Genomic DNA, 15,266 nt, shown 5'->3' on the forward strand with positions numbered 1-15,266 from the left:
TCCCAGGGCCTGTGTTGAGGAAATACCACATTAACCCAAGGAGAATCCCTGTTAAATTAAATGTTGGTATAAAATAAAGCCAGGGTGTCAATCATCTGGCTTGTGGTGCTTCTTGCTGACTCGACTACCCACCTCTGTTGCCTGGATTCAGCCCATAAGGCTGCAGTTAACTCCAGGAGTTAATACCGCTTGCCTGCCCCTCCATAGCCTGCTGCCCATACCGTACAACTTAGTCACCCCAATCAACTAAGTTAGCGGCAGGGGAAAGCCGTACCAAAGCAGCAGCTCTGACAGCCCCAGGGATTAACTCGGCTGCTGACACTCACAGGGTCAGTTGGCCTGTCGGAAGTCCCACGGTCCACATCCAGCCTGCAGGGCCCAATGAGTTTGACACCCCTAAAATAAAGGAGACAAAACTCTCTGTTTGTTAGAAAGAGTGGCCAGCCTGATATTTTATTTTCCTGTTATTTCCATCTCCTTCTGTGTGTATTTTTTGTTTTGTTCCGGGGAATTGTGAAGTTGAGTTCAGAGTCGTGGGACCCGAGCACCCTGTCACTGCTACCATTGGAAAAGAGACGGTGCTGCTGTGTCACGTGTCCCCCAGGACGAGCGCTCAGGACATGGAGGTGCGATGGTTTCGGTCCGAGTTCTCTTCCTACGTACATCTGTATCGTGCTGGACAAGACCAGTATTGGAAGCAGATGCCAGAGTATCAGGAAAGGACAGAGCTTTTGAAAGACGGCCTCCCGGATGGAAATGTTGCCTTGAGAATTCGCAACGTCACACTCTCTGATGAAGGGCAATATCACTGTTTCCTCCAAAATGGGAGTTCTTATGAAGAAGCCATATTGGAATTGAAGGTAACAGGTAGGAACCAAGCGCCAGTATAATTTTTTGGGAGGGCTAAAGAAAGATTAATCTTGAGTTGGTGATAGAGAGGGTCTATGTCAGAATTTGAGCTCCTAGTATGGACTGTGAAATATTCGTGGCAAGTGATGTTCTTAAGGGGTTGTATCACCCGAAATCCGTGCTCAAAAGATCTCAAAATTGGACAGCTAACAATATCCTAGATTTCCACGATGCATAGTAATTTCTAAGGTATATAATCAAGCAGTAACCTAATTCTGACGTAAGTAAAAGTTGGGGTAGAGGTGCATCTTATAGATTGTCTGAATGATAGATGCATAACCTTTCATGAGCAACAGCTCACCGACTGACAGACTTCAGACTGAAGTACAGTGGAATTACTGCCCTACAGCATTTTTCCAATTATTCCTGTTAGCACCAGGCTGTCTGTTTCTGGAGTGAGATTAATGGATGAAAATAAAGACAGGTGTGTGAGTAAACAAATGTATATTTATAAAAGCCCATATATGTTCTGGTGATTATGAGAAAATTGCCCTTTTCTCTTTAACCTGTTCTTTATCCTGTTTTTTAAAATCCTTAATCCTTTTTTCTGTGTCAACTTATGTTAAAATTTGTAATTAAAAAGATCATGTAATACAGCAAAATGGGGATACAGGAGTTTTAAAATGAATCATATCATACATACCTAATCTAGTCCCCTGTCTTTGTCAGTGGCTGGCACCAAGTGTTATAATGGATGGCTAAAGAAACCCCACAGAAACATCTGTGGGATACTTTGTCTTGCGTGAAGTATTCTTTCTAGCGCCTGAGGATGCAGAATTCTTTCAATCCTGGAAAACTAAATACAATTCTTAGCTCCAGATAAATGTTAAATTGAAAAACAGTGCGAGGAAACATCTTTTCTCATCCAATAATTACAGCTTAGTGTTCAGTCATAAGCAAATAAGCAAGTAACATGCCTAAATTTCAGCTTGTAAGAAATCCCATCTCCGTTCAATATGTGCCTTAAACCCATTTCATTTAGAAACGTAAGAACATGCTGAAAGTGCTGAGCTAAATTTAGACCCTGGGTCAGGATCAAGAATAAAGATAACTGAATATTGTGTTTCATTTTTGGTTCGGGCTTTTCTAATAAGATTTTCAGCAGTGCTTAGAATTGCACAACTCTGTCTTGTGAAATTAATGGCCGACTTTCTGTTAGGTTGACATAGATGGCTTTTGAAAATATCACCCTTACTCTTCAGAAAAATACTTCCTGCTATATACTTTTGTTTATCTCATGTTTCTTCAGTCTCAGGCTCCAATCCCCTCATCTCTGTGGAGGATTACCAGGATGGAGGAATCCGGGTGGTGTGCCAGTCAGCTGGGTGGTACCCAAAGCCGGAGGTGCTGTGGAGAGATTTCTGAGGGCAGCACTTTCCTCTGCTAACGGAGACGTATTCCCAAAAGAAAAATGGCCTCTTTCAAGTAGAAACATCTATTCTTATCCAGCAAAATGTAAAGCAGAACTTATCCTGCTGCATCAGAAACACCCTTCTCCATCAGGAAAAGGAATCAATAATTCGTATAGCAGGTCAGTTACTGTCAACATCTGAAATCATCAGTACCAGCCAAACCAGATGATAATATGTATGCTTAACTACATAAATCACATGTAGTATTTTTTTCAATTGTTCCATATCAATAGAAGCTCTTGAATTCTGTGTTTCAGATGCATTTTTGCCAAAGATTTCTCTGGAGACCCTAGCTCTGATTGGTGTATTGATAGTCTGTTCGGTTTTTCTCATAGGCCTTACTGCCTTTATCCAAAGAGAAAGAGGTAAGAAGTTCAGTGCTACTAAAAAAAGATTTTCTCTTACATCAAATACTTGAATAAAATAACAGAAAAGAAAAAAGGAAAGATGTTTCACTAGGAAGTACATCGTGTGCTGCAGTAGTCCAAATGAAGATGAATGGTACCAGATCAGAAGAAAGCTAGAGCTAATATTTGGTGATTGAAGTTGGGCACTTACCTGTTTTTTGGGCTTTGTTTTGTTTTGTTTTTCCATGGGAGAAACTACAACGATTCGTACTTGAAAATTTAGCAAGAGGATGATTGAGCCTGATATGAAGATGGGAGAGACCATGGTCATCACAGGGTGTGTGAGGCCTTGAAATAACTCTAACTTGGACAGATAAGTAGGGAAGAATATAAGAGCATTGCTCAGGGATGTAGGGATAAAGTCAGGAAGGCCAAAGTGCAACTGGACTTGCAGCTACCAAAGGGATGTGAAGGTAACAAGAAGGGTTTCTACAAGTATGTTGGTAGCAAGAGGAGGATCAGGGAAAGTGGGGGAGGCAGCCTGGTGACAGAGGATGCAGAAAAGGCCTTTTTTGCCTCAGACTTCACAGAAGGTCAGCTCCCAGACTACTGCACTGGGCAGCACAGTATGGGGAAGAGATAAGCAGCCCTCGGTGGTGAAAGAACAGGTTAGGGACTACTTAGAAAAGCTGGATGTGTAAAAGTCCCTGGGGTCAGATGGGATGCACCCGAGGGTGCTGAGGGAGTTGGCTGATGTGATTGTGGAACCATTGGCCATCATCTTTGAAAACTCATGGTGTTCAGGAGAGGTCCTGCATGATTAGAAAAGGGCAAACATATCCATATTTAAGGAGGGGAAAAGGAGGATCCAGGGAACTACAGACCAGTCAGCTTCAACTTGGTGCTTGGAAAAATGGAAGCAACCTGGAAGATGGCACTGAGTGTACCCTCAGCAAGTCTGCAGATGACACCAAGCTGGGTGGAGTAGTAGATAAGCTGGAGCATAGGGCTAGGATTCAGAGTGACTTAGACAAATTGGAGGATTGGGCAAAAGGAATCCCATGAGGTTCAACAAGGACAAATGAAAAGTCCTGCACTTAGGACAAAACTGTCCCGCGCACTAGTACAGCCTGGGGACCGACCGGCTGGGCAGCAGCTCTGCAGAAAGGGCCGCGGGTTCCAGTGGGCGATACGCTGAATATGTCCAGCAGTGCGCCCTTGTTGCAAAAAAGGCTAACGGCATCTTGGGCTGCACTGGTAAGTGTGTTGCCAGCAGGTCAAGGGAAGTGATTATTGTCCTCTATTCAGCACTGGTGAGGCCACATCTGGAGTATTCAGTTTGCCCTCCCCTCCCCCCACCCCACTTTTACAGAAAGGATGTGGGCAAATTGAAGAGTATCTAGCAGACATTAATAAAAATGGTGAGGGGGTTGGGGGACATGACTTAGGAGGAGAAGCTGAGGGAACTGGGCTTATTTCAAGAGAAGAGAAGACTAAGAGGTGATTTAGTAGCAGCCTTCAACTACCTTAACGTGGGTTACAAAAAGAATGGAGCTAGACTGTCCTGAGTGGTGGCATATGACAGAAGAAGGAGCAACGGTATCATGTTGCAGCAAGGAAAGTTTGGGTTAGATTTTAGGAAGAATTTTCTCATCAGGAAGGTAGTCTAACACTGGGACAGGCTACCCAGAGAGGTGGTGGAAGCTCCATCCTTGGAGGTTTTTAAGACTCAGCTAGACAAAGCTTTGGCTGGGATGATCTAGTTGGGGATGGTCCTGCTTTGAGCAGGGGGTTGGACTAGATGAACTCCTGAAGTCCCTTGCCACCCTCGGTTTCTATGATTCTATGGAAGTTGCATCAAACTACTTGTTCTACTGTCAAAAGGATGGTAGCCGACAGGTACACAAGGATTGACTTGGGTATGCACAGAAGTAACATGACGTGTGAAAAGACTTAACAGTATAATAAAAATGGAGTGGACAGTGTATGCACAGTACTATCATCTTGAATGCAGCAGGGATAACTGGCACACTACTCTGCCGCCCAGCACTGTCCAACACGGCTTTGTTTTCTCCCTATGACACAGCCATGCTTTGTTATCTTCTTTTCTTCTCTGCTTTGGAGTCATGGGCTCCAAATGCGACCTGAATTTTTATACTTATGCCTGAAGGCATACAGATGCTCTTTTATGCTGAATAGTCATCCTGCAGATTTAGCTTCCTGAGACCAACGTCCTGTATTTCACCCATCCGCTCATGACTGTTGCTTCACAATATCAACTTTTGTGAAGAGCTCTACTAATTAGAGGCAAGCAGAAGTCCTCACCCCGCTTGCCATCGGGGCCAAAGATCATATTCAGCCAGGCCTGTTGAAAAGCCACAAAAACCAGCCTGTGTATGAACAGTTCACAGTAGAGAGATGGCAGCTTTTCGCAACGTTGACTGGCACAAGTGGCATCCACAATGATGGGTCCTACAGCAGTGTAATTGTGGCAAGTGATTAAACGTGCATGTCCCCCAGGAAAAAAAAAAATAACCATCATTGCAACTTTAAAATCTTGAGAACAAGTTCATTTTGAGTTGTGAAAGCCAGATCCATATTTTGTAAAGTAAAATGTGTTTTATCTTTTACCTTAGCTAAAGCCTGTCCCCTACCTGCACAGTGAATTTTACCCGTCAGCAATACAGATGTTATTTTGTTTGTTTCTTACCTAAAGTGAAGGAAGATCTTAGCAATAATTGATATTTATTTCTGTTTTCTTTTTAAGGGAAGCATGGGAAAGAACTTGGTAAGTCTCTTTTACCCCTGTACAAAATATTTGTGTGTAGTATTATCCTGATAAGGGGAAAGTGTTACTTGATGCATTTATTGGGGGGGCAGCAGATTCTAAAGTTTTAATTGTAAAACAGATGTGACAGGCAAGAAAATTTACGTGAATAATCACTTTTAAAGATTATTAAGCAACAATAAACCGTGGTTAGCACAAGCATTAATTTTGGACATAAATATATAGAGTAATATAAGAACTATGGAAAGGTGAATATTGTCAGTTTTGTAATAAGGAGCTGACGGCCATGAGAGCCTCACTAATTGTATCACCGCTGTCCTGGTTCCATGTACTTTAAACAACTCTTTGTGCTACAGGTGAATTTTATCCTCAGAGACTCAGGTTCTGTCTCAGCATATTTACCACTCGCTGCTGCTGCTTACATTTCCACCTGGCTTTGCTCCCCCACTCTCTGGTTGATTAGTGGGATCATGATCTATAAATGAGGAGCAGACTGAATTTAGTGAGAAAATTTTAGGATTATAGGCACTGAAAATTGAGCATGGGGGATATGAAACACAAGGAATATTAAGAAAGTTGCTACCACATTGTGGGTACCAGGGGTAAGAACCTGGGTCACCCACTGCCTGGACAGATGTCCTAAACACTGAATTTAAAAAAACGGTAGGACTCTATTACTTTTCTTGTCTTCCTCAAACAACCAAAATTGGTAGTCTTGGGTTATCTGGAACTTGCACTGAGGGACCTTCCATCCTGTGCCGAATAAGATCAAAACCAAGTATAAATGACTACAGCGGATTCACTGAGTGAACGTCCTCGGAAGGACAAATTAGTTCCACAGCAGGATCTAAAAACCAGTGCAAGCAGCATGAAATGCCATAGGGCTGCTGAAGTTAGGCCAGGTAAGTGCTACTTACCTGCCTGAAGAAGGTTTGGGTTCGGGCCGAGGGTGTCAAGTCCCCCTGAGGGGGCAGCAGGAGAAGAGTCCTGAGGCCAGTCTCCCTCTCTGGATCCGTGTCTCTCACTGCCCTGTCTCCCCGGGGAGGGAATCGTCTCTGCACTTTGAGATCGCAGACATGCGTGCATCCTGGAGGAAGGAGAGTCTCCGGTTCATTCTGCTGCCGGCAGTTTCTGTTACTGACTTGATCGAGTCCTGTCTGTGCTGGGCTCTCCCTTTGATCCTAATTCTCTCTTTCTCTCTTCAGTGAGTCTGACACTGGATGCAGACACAGCACATCCCCAGCTCATCCTATCTGAGGATCGCAAATACGTGAGGCGAGGAGATACTCAGCAGGATTTACCTGACAATCCTGGGCGCTACGACACTTATCACTGTGTGCTGGGCTGTGAGGGCTTTTCTTCTGGGAGACATTGCTGGGGGGTAAAGGCAGCAGATGCGGGAGTCTGGGCTATGGGGGTTGCGAGAGACTCTATGAAGAGGAAGGGATGGATCAGTCCCACACCTGAGGAGGGGATCTGGGCTATTTTTCAATGTGGGGGTAAGTACTGGGCTCTCACATCCCCTGATCACACACCCCTGCCCCTGAGCCAGCCCCCAGAGCTGATCCGGGTCTCTCTGGACTATGAGTTGGGCCAGGTGGCATTTTTTGATGTTGGCAATCAAGTCCCCATCTTCACTTTCCGGACTGCGTGTTTTACGGGGGAGAGAATCCGCCCTTGGTTCCGGGTTGGTCCAATAGCTTATCTTGGGCTACGTCCCATAGGTCTGGAATGAAATATCCAACTGAAATTGGGACTGTCTAACCCCGGGCTTGTCTGTGTGGCTCTGCAGCACGGGTCAGAAACGTGGCAATGACTGGGTCACAAGTGGTGGCCCGTTACTCAGAGGTTGACTACCCCTGCTCTGAAAGACTTGCACCTTCCTGCAGATGTTCCCACTGTCTGCTCTCCATGACCCTGGAGCCTCCTTGAGTCTGAACTGCCCAACCAGGGAGAGCGGGAAGCTGCCAAGATGCAGATGTCAGTCCTGTCTCCCAGTTACCCGTGCAGCCTGTTTGTTGTGATGTTCCAGGAGGACGCGTAGCGTGTGGCAGATTGAAGGAATGGAAAATAGTGCTGGAAACGCTGTTCTTATTCTTCCTTACTTCATCCATTGAATTAATAAGGGGAGCTATTTCAGTGCTTTAAAGAAGTGCTTGTGTAATTTTTTCACACTGTTTTTATTAGTTAATAGTCAGTTGCAAGTAATGTGATAGCCTCATAACTGGTAAATAAAACATTTTTGACGGATGCAGAATTCTCCTTGGACAGCTCGTCCGTATGAGCATCCTCACTAGGGGACACGTGTCTCAAGTATTCAGTCTCAGATGTTTTCTATCTCGCTGCTTGCCTTAACGCCATTCTTTTACACTTGGATCTGAAGACCTAAAAAGAGGCAAAGATTTTTAAGGTATCATTTTTTTATTGGACTAAGTATGTGAGGGGTGGGCTAGTATTTGTGTCTGAGGGCCACACACAGAGTTTCGAGGAGCTGTCACGGGCCAGGTCAGCACTCCCCAATTCTCGCTGTACCCACACAACAACTTGCCAAAGCGCTCTCTGGGGCTGTGGGTGGGCAGGGAGCAGTGTTCGGGAGCGGGACAGGCAGGCAAGGCTAGGAACATGGGGCTGAGTCATAGGGCGTTGACAGCTCGGGCCAGGGCTTAGCCAAGGTACGATCTGCTCCCCGCATGCCCTGCCCTGTGGGGTGGGGCGTGTGTCTGTATGGGGGACTGTGTGGGGGGCAGTGTGCATGGGTGCGTGTGCGAGGGGATGGTGCCTGGGCACTAGGTCTCAGGCAGCTGGGGGTGAGGGGAGGGAGGCGGCAGGGGGTGCATGCAGCAGAGCCCACCCAGGTGGTGCGGCCCACAGCTTCCCCATAGTGCTCCGCGTAGGGTCGAGCACCACAGGGGCGGCTGCAGCCCTCAGCATCCGAGCAAGCTCTGCTGTATCTGCCCCGTGCTTTCCCCTCCCTCCCTCCCCTCACCCTCAGCTTCTCCCTGTACCCGCTAGCCCAAGCCTGACCCCGACCAGCGGGCAGCTTCCGGCGGGGCTGTTCCTGATGTGGCTGCAGTGGCTGGGTGCTGCTGCACGCCCCTCGCCTCCAGCAGTGACTCCCCCTCCCACTCTTGCCCCTGCTGTACTTCTCCAGGCAGGCAGGAAATTTCAGCCAGGCAGCTCCTGTGGGAGGCAAGGGGAGCAGAGCAGCGCTGGGAACAACCCTGCTGGAAGTGTGCGCAGTGGCTGGGGCCCAGGCTGGCAGGTGTGGGAGGGACGGCATGGGCTGCCCTGGCAGGAGTAGGTGGGGCTTGGCCCCACGTTGGGTGCTGTGGGGGCAGCTGCAGGCTGAGTCCAGTCAGTTGGTGCCTGGATCCAGCCTGCACGCCATATTTTACCCACCCCTGAACTGTCACAGGGCAGAGATTTTGGGGAGAAACCAAGGTGGCTTTCTGCCACACTTCTTGCCTTGGATCAAGCGCTTTTCTGGTAGATTATTCTTGTGTCCCACAGGTTTTTCAATCCTTTGTTTAAAGACGCACTGGAACAAGCACCCCAGACCCCTCTCTGCTTCACTGCCACCTCTGCGGAGAAGTGTCCCTGACCCTGCGGTGCTCCTGGGAGAAGCAGGCGCTGGTTCCAGCCACGAGCTGGGGAGACGGGGCCGTGCGCCCATACCACACCCGTCCTTCCTTCCCGTGGAGTCGCAGTGGCAGTGGGGCCCAGAGCTTCCCCATAGGCATGCCCTGCAGCCGGGGAAGAGGCTGGGCTTCAGGGCAGCAGGGGTCATACAGCAGACCCAGGCCTGCAAACTGCCCCCGTCCTGCTGAATGGCTGACAGGCGGTTTAGGTCCCTGTTACCCTACAGGACCTCCGATGACAGCAGAGCCTGGCCCGGCTTGTGCCTAGCCCCCGCGTCCCAATGCCTTGCTCTGTGTTGGGCGGTACGCTCTCTGGGGCTACCACCTGCATTGGGTTTGGGAGGGTTCGTAGCGTTGGGGTGCGATCGGGGTGTGGGAGGGTTCCTCTTGCTCCAGGGCTGTTTGGGAATCTCAGGACCTCCTGGCTGGGCTGTGCCATGGGATTTGGGGGCTTTGCAAGCCAGTTCCTATAGGCTGCTTGTTATACAAATTGCCAATTGCTCAAATCATGAGTGAGAACTTATAAGGGGAGATGAGGCAAGCTGTCGCATTTATTGATTACATAAAACAAAGTAGAGCAAACCTCATGGGGAGGTGGTTATGCTCCTGGTCCCACGTGCCTGGAAACCTGCCAGGCAGCTCCCACAGCCAAGAGCCAGGGGCTCCGTCTGCGTGGAGCCTGAAACCGTGGGCTCCTGTCTTGATTTCTTTTATGGACAAATTTCACAAGCCCTTACATGCAGTATGTTCAGGGGAGGGTTGTGGAGTTCTCCAATGTGGAGTCATAATTTCTAGGAAGCCAGGTGTTGGCCACCTCACTCCCTCTGCCCCATGATTGACCCTCCAGTCTTTCCTTAGCATGTCCATGATTTCCCACAGATTCCCCCTAAATGATGCTCTAGTTTCTGACATATGGGTCTAAGGACTGGGGCAGGAAAGCACAGCTCTGGCGGTGGCAGCAGCTGAGGTCAAAAGTTTTTAGTGGTGGTGTAGGGGTGTGTAGTGGTGGTGGGAATGTCCTGCCACTGGGCTTCAACCTCCCCAGCCCCCATGCTCCAAAACTAAAATAAGTGCTGCAATCTTAAAGGTAGCTAGTTTTCCAGGGTCCTCTCTGCTCCATCAGCCTCTCATACCTGCTTCACCTACAGCAACCTGTCTCCTGCGTATAGATGTCCTGGATTCTTACACTAGAGGTGACCAAAGCCAACTGTCTCCTTCCCCCACAGGTGCACATGACCACCTGCATCCCTCCTTTTTTGGCCCCAGGTGCAGGAATGACTAGTACCCCATGGGTAACATTGTCTTTCTACTGGTCATCTAACTGGCCACTTTTTGGTTGTTATGTTATGAAAGAAATATCTGTAGGTCATATGAAAATGGCACAGATACAAGTCACTGACCTGCTACCCGCAGTTCCATTATTGCTTCTGCATAAGAAATCCCGTCCTTAACAGAACAGGGATATGGCCCCTCATCCGACTGCCCAGTATGGAGACTCTTCAAGGAAACATGTCTGTCCATGGACCATTTTCACAAGCGCTGTCCTTCTGTGATATTCTGGCATCTGCTGTCCGTATTGATCTTTGCCATTGTGGCAAAAGGAGCAAAAGGAAGAGTATGAACCTGGTGGGTATGTAATAAACCCCCAGGTTTTTTTATTATTATTTGAAAATACATTCCCTCCCCTTCCCCTAACCATTTCTGACTTTCTCTCTGCCCTCTCTATCCCTATCAGTGATTACAAATAGTACTAGGTAAGCTAAGTTCTTGTATGCTATTATTGTAATAAGCCCCTTTTTATATTGTAAATAGTGTTCTGTTATGTTTGTATTGATTTTTACTGTTTTACATTGTATTGTATTCTGTCATTTGTGCATTGATTTTTATTGTTTCATATTAACATTGTAAGATTTAAGCCTGCAGTATGGGTTGACATGAGTGATGTCAAGTATCCATTTTGTGTCAGGTTCCCATCTTGTCCCCATGCCCTGTTGCGTAAGCTTTTGTAACCTATGACTCATACCTACCCATCCTGTGTAAATTGGTTCTTGACTGAATGGGGATGACTGAGGGTGCCTGAGGGACAATGGCAGTAGGTCTAAAAATAACTGACTTTGAATGACCGAACCATCAACTCGACGACCCAATCATCACCCTGCATTGACCCTCCCTGGCTCAAGATTTGGAAGACAAAGACTGATGTAGAAATCAGTCAACCCACAACTACAGACACCTGAAACTGCATGTCCTTACCTAGGAGTACACATGCTCAGTACATCAGGGGCTGACTCTTGCCTGGGCATGCCCCTGCCACTAGGGTCATAGAAGGTCTGCCCCTATAAAAGCAGGCAGTGAAGATGGACCCAGTGGGATGCCCTTTTCATCTGGAGTAGGCACCAGGCCACACCACCTATCCACCCAGAGGCCCTGCTAGCGACTCCCTCTGGACAACACCTTTCTGGAGAAGACCTTGACTGGCCATTGAGGATCAACTCACAGCACAGTATCTATCACCCACCTTCCTTCCCCAATTAAAGGACTTGGACTCTGCTTCTCTTCCCTACCTGGACGCCAACCCTTCCATTGAGTTTCTTTCTCCTGCTGCCATTGTGAGTGCTGTGTGTGTGTGTGTGTGTGTGTTTGTAGGAACCAGTGACTTCATGGGGCTGTCTAGTGTGTTTCTGCTTAATAAACCTGTTATTCTGAAACCCCAAGTTGGGTTTTTGTCTGTTTCCTGTCTGTCTCCTCCCTGAGTCCACTTATCTGCCCCAATCTCCCAGCTTTCTTCCTCAGTTTCCAGCCCCAATCACCCAGCCTTCTGCCTATCCCTTTCCTGGCTGTCTCCTCTTTGCCACTGTGCTTTTTCCCTTCCTTCCACCCCAGTGACCTCGAGTAACCCTGGGGCCACTTGTCTTTAAGTAACCCCAAGCCTCAGTTCCTCAGCCAGCTGCTCTCTAGTCCACCAGTCCTAACGCCAGTCCCAGCAACTTTCACTCTCTCACCTTAACCTTCCCCCCAAGTATCCCAAGTACTGCAAGCACATAAATACACACACCATATCATCCAAGTTAGGGTAATAAACTGTTTATTACCCTTAACAATAAGGGTAATAAACTGTTACTGATGTTTCCTTAAGTGGCTGTTTTTACTTCTTTAAGGGACAGAAATGCCACGTACATGGAGATAACAGTTGTATTAGGGATTCAGTTTCAGTCTTAGACGGCTATACAGGGGTTTTGTTACTGAATGTGTAGATGACCGTGTAGCACATAAGTCCCAAAAGCAAGATTGCAGATGAAACTGATTCTCCCATTTTAAGCTCTCATACCTAAGTGGTTAGACCACTGGCATGGGAAACTGGAGGTCTGGTTTCCAGGATCTTCTTGTACAGAGAAGCTTTGAACCTGTATTTTTTTCTCATTGTACAGCACCATGATCTAAACACCATAGGTCAGGAATTCCCCAAACTTATTTCTGGCACTCCTCTTGAATCTTACCCACTACCCCTTACATTTACTAGTGACTGGAAAACCTGCTAGAGGCCAGTTCAGTAGCTCAGAACTTTTCTTGCCCTGTGGATTTCCTTAATTAAGAATTAACTTCATTTGCCATCATGAATCCCATTCATCTAATGTTGGGGTTTTTTCCTTTCCAAAGCTTTTTACAGCTGTGTTCAAAGAATCCTTCAAGATTAGGGAGACATAACTCCCCTTTGCAGAACTGGGGCTACTTGGACACATTCAGACCACGATCTTCCGGATATATTGTGCATCTCTCATGAATTATCTATTGTGCCAATCTACACTATGAAGGTGTAAAACCCACAGCTATATTATTCATTGATCTCCCTTAGTCCCCACTTCAAATATAGATGCACTGTTTCCCACCCAACACAGCCAACCCTGACCACTTCCAACTGAAGCTTTTTCCTAACACTTGGGTGATGCCACTTGGGCCTGTTGCATTTTTACTTTATGAAGCCATCCAATTTCACTGGCATCTCTTCTCTGGGTAGCTCAGTCTCTGCTAGTGCTTGAAGCAAAAACTCTGTCAGCTTCTTAACACCATTCATATCTTCACCTTCCCTTTCTCTTGCCCTCATTCACATCCTCACCCCCTTGCACCAGTTTCTCCACTGAGGGCTGAGTCAAACGCATCCCTCAGAGAACTATCATGGCTTTAAGATTCTGAACTCTGAAATCTGCCTCCTATTTTCTTTCATATCTCGTGCCCTCCTATCTTCTCCTTTTGCCCAGTCTTCTCCAAGGAATTTCACAATGCACACTCACAGCTAAATCCTATTTCATTCTCCTTGATCAATTGCCACGTATACATATCTACTGTTGTTGGCACTGAAGGACAATTTCAGATTCTACTTCACCTGGCTGCAAAACAGAATCACTCTGCCTATATGTCTGCTAGGGGTAGAGGTGAAGGAGGAGGAGAAGAGTAGCATACATTAGTCCAACAGATTGGTGTTTAGCTAATTTACCCAAGAAGTGGGAGACCTAGGGTCTAGGTTCAATGTCTCCTAAAGGTTGGGTTGAACTACAGAGCCTTAATCCCCACCAAAAATACTCTGTCAGGTCACAGCGTAGCAATTAACTAGATCCCAAGCTCTTGAAGTTCCCCGCACTAGACAGCAAAGAAGGGGGCATATGTGGGGCCAGAAGGAAAAGTGCAAGTCAGATGTTTTGTGGCTTAGACAGACACTCCCTAGCAGGGAAGATGTCACCCTTGCTTCCCAGTGTGACAGAAACTTTTCCCATTTTATCTCATAAATATGAAACACCACACAGAGATGACCGTAGCAGGGTGTGGGGCCCAGGGCAAATCTAGGGTGGCCATCGTAGAGGACATTCCAGTTGTCTGCTGCTCCGTCCTCTGTCCTGTATTGATATGGGACCCAACACCTTTATGTCCTCTCTTTTTCTCTATGATGGCCACAGAAGAAAAACTGGTTTACTTACCCAATCAGACTAGCTACCTTGAACGTCCTTCAGTTTGTCATCCACTGAAATGCCCTGGCTTTGTTAAATTGTTTTTACACCAATGATCACCCTCTCTCAGGCAGGGCTCCATCCCTTTTCTTCTCCCACCCAGAGACCAACATGCAACTCTGCTGCACTGGAGAGATTTCTAGGAACATGCACACAATCCTCATCTGCAGCCCCCTGCGCCCCTGTAGCTCTGCGGTGCCCCTCACTCCTGACCCACAACCCTACCCGCTCCCTCCAGCCCGGCCATACGACTGTGATCGGAGGGCACCCCGGCTCCCCCGCTGAGCAAAGCAAATCTCAGACTCAGCTCCCCATCGCTCAGGTGCTGCGCTAGGTATCCTGGGAACTGTAGAGCTAACTAGCCGGGGCCCTGTTGAAAACAAACTGGGGGAGGAAATCCTGGACCTTTCACTTGCATTTAAAAACCCGCCTGGACGCAGCACAGGAATTGGGCTGGCCACGGCCTCCCTTCCCCCTCCTTTTACCCGGGGCAGCATCTCCTGCCCACTCAGCCCCTGCAAGTGCAGGCACCGGCCCCTGTGCTGCCCTCAGAGGCAACCCCTGCCCCTCCGCCCTGAAGCAGCTCCAGCTTCTGCCCCTGTGGGACCTGGGGTGGGGGGGAGGGGTGAGCAGGCACCAAATAAAATAAAAAATACAAATACCAGCAGCAAATGACAGCGACACCCAGTGGCCAAAGGCCTGAACTACAGAACTAGCGCACTGCCCACTGGTGGCAAAAGACATTAAATCTTTGAGTCGATTCCTGTTTCAATGACACGAGTCCGTAGATAGGGCGACATAAACAGGGAGTGCCACAAAATAAAACGTATCTGAGTAGTGTTAGTTTAACACGCCAGAAAGACTTTTAGAGTGGTGGGAAATCCCAATAGTGCAAATACAAATGCAGCTGTGCCAGCATGAACGGGCAATCTCACATCATCTACAAATGCCCTCTGGTCCCAATTCAGTAGGTTTGTGTTTTCCTTTCATCAATACTTTAAAATGTTCTGGATTCTTGTGGAGTTCACAACTAGTACAATATGGGGTTTCTAATTTGATTAATGCTGGAAATATGGTTTCTCCTGCTACTTTCAGGGACACGTATCACAGTATTTAGCTTGACAGTCAGAGCCTGAGAACTGCAGTTAAAAGAGATGAAAAGAGGAACATTC

The 15,266-nt window shown here is 47.4% G+C and overlaps 1 protein-coding gene and 1 pseudogene across 2 annotated transcripts; both read left to right on the forward strand.

Moving 5' to 3' along the window:
• Positions 1-452: 452 nt before the first annotated feature.
• Positions 453-5,428, forward strand: LOC149851933 (butyrophilin subfamily 2 member A1-like; annotated as a pseudogene). The gene is made up of 4 exons (XR_016439494.1): positions 453-867; positions 2,159-2,440; positions 2,657-2,686; positions 3,520-5,428. The product of XR_016439494.1 is annotated as a butyrophilin subfamily 2 member A1-like (transcript).
• A 502-nt stretch (positions 5,429-5,930) lies between these two features.
• LOC149851934 (butyrophilin subfamily 1 member A1-like) lies at positions 5,931-7,789 on the forward strand. Its single transcript, XM_090030201.1, has 2 exons — positions 5,931-6,358; positions 6,662-7,789. Exons 1-2 carry the CDS (start codon positions 6,241-6,243, stop codon positions 7,189-7,191), a joined length of 648 nt encoding a protein of 215 aa, XP_089886327.1. The 5' UTR covers positions 5,931-6,240; the 3' UTR covers positions 7,192-7,789.
• The last annotated feature ends 7,477 nt before the right edge of the window (positions 7,790-15,266 follow it).

The sequence above is a fragment of the Crocodylus siamensis genome, unplaced genomic scaffold (assembly GCF_052110815.1).
Source record: "Crocodylus siamensis isolate JL-2025a unplaced genomic scaffold, ASM5211081v1 HiC_scaffold_30, whole genome shotgun sequence".
Lineage (NCBI taxonomy): Eukaryota > Metazoa > Chordata > Crocodylia > Crocodylidae > Crocodylus > Crocodylus siamensis.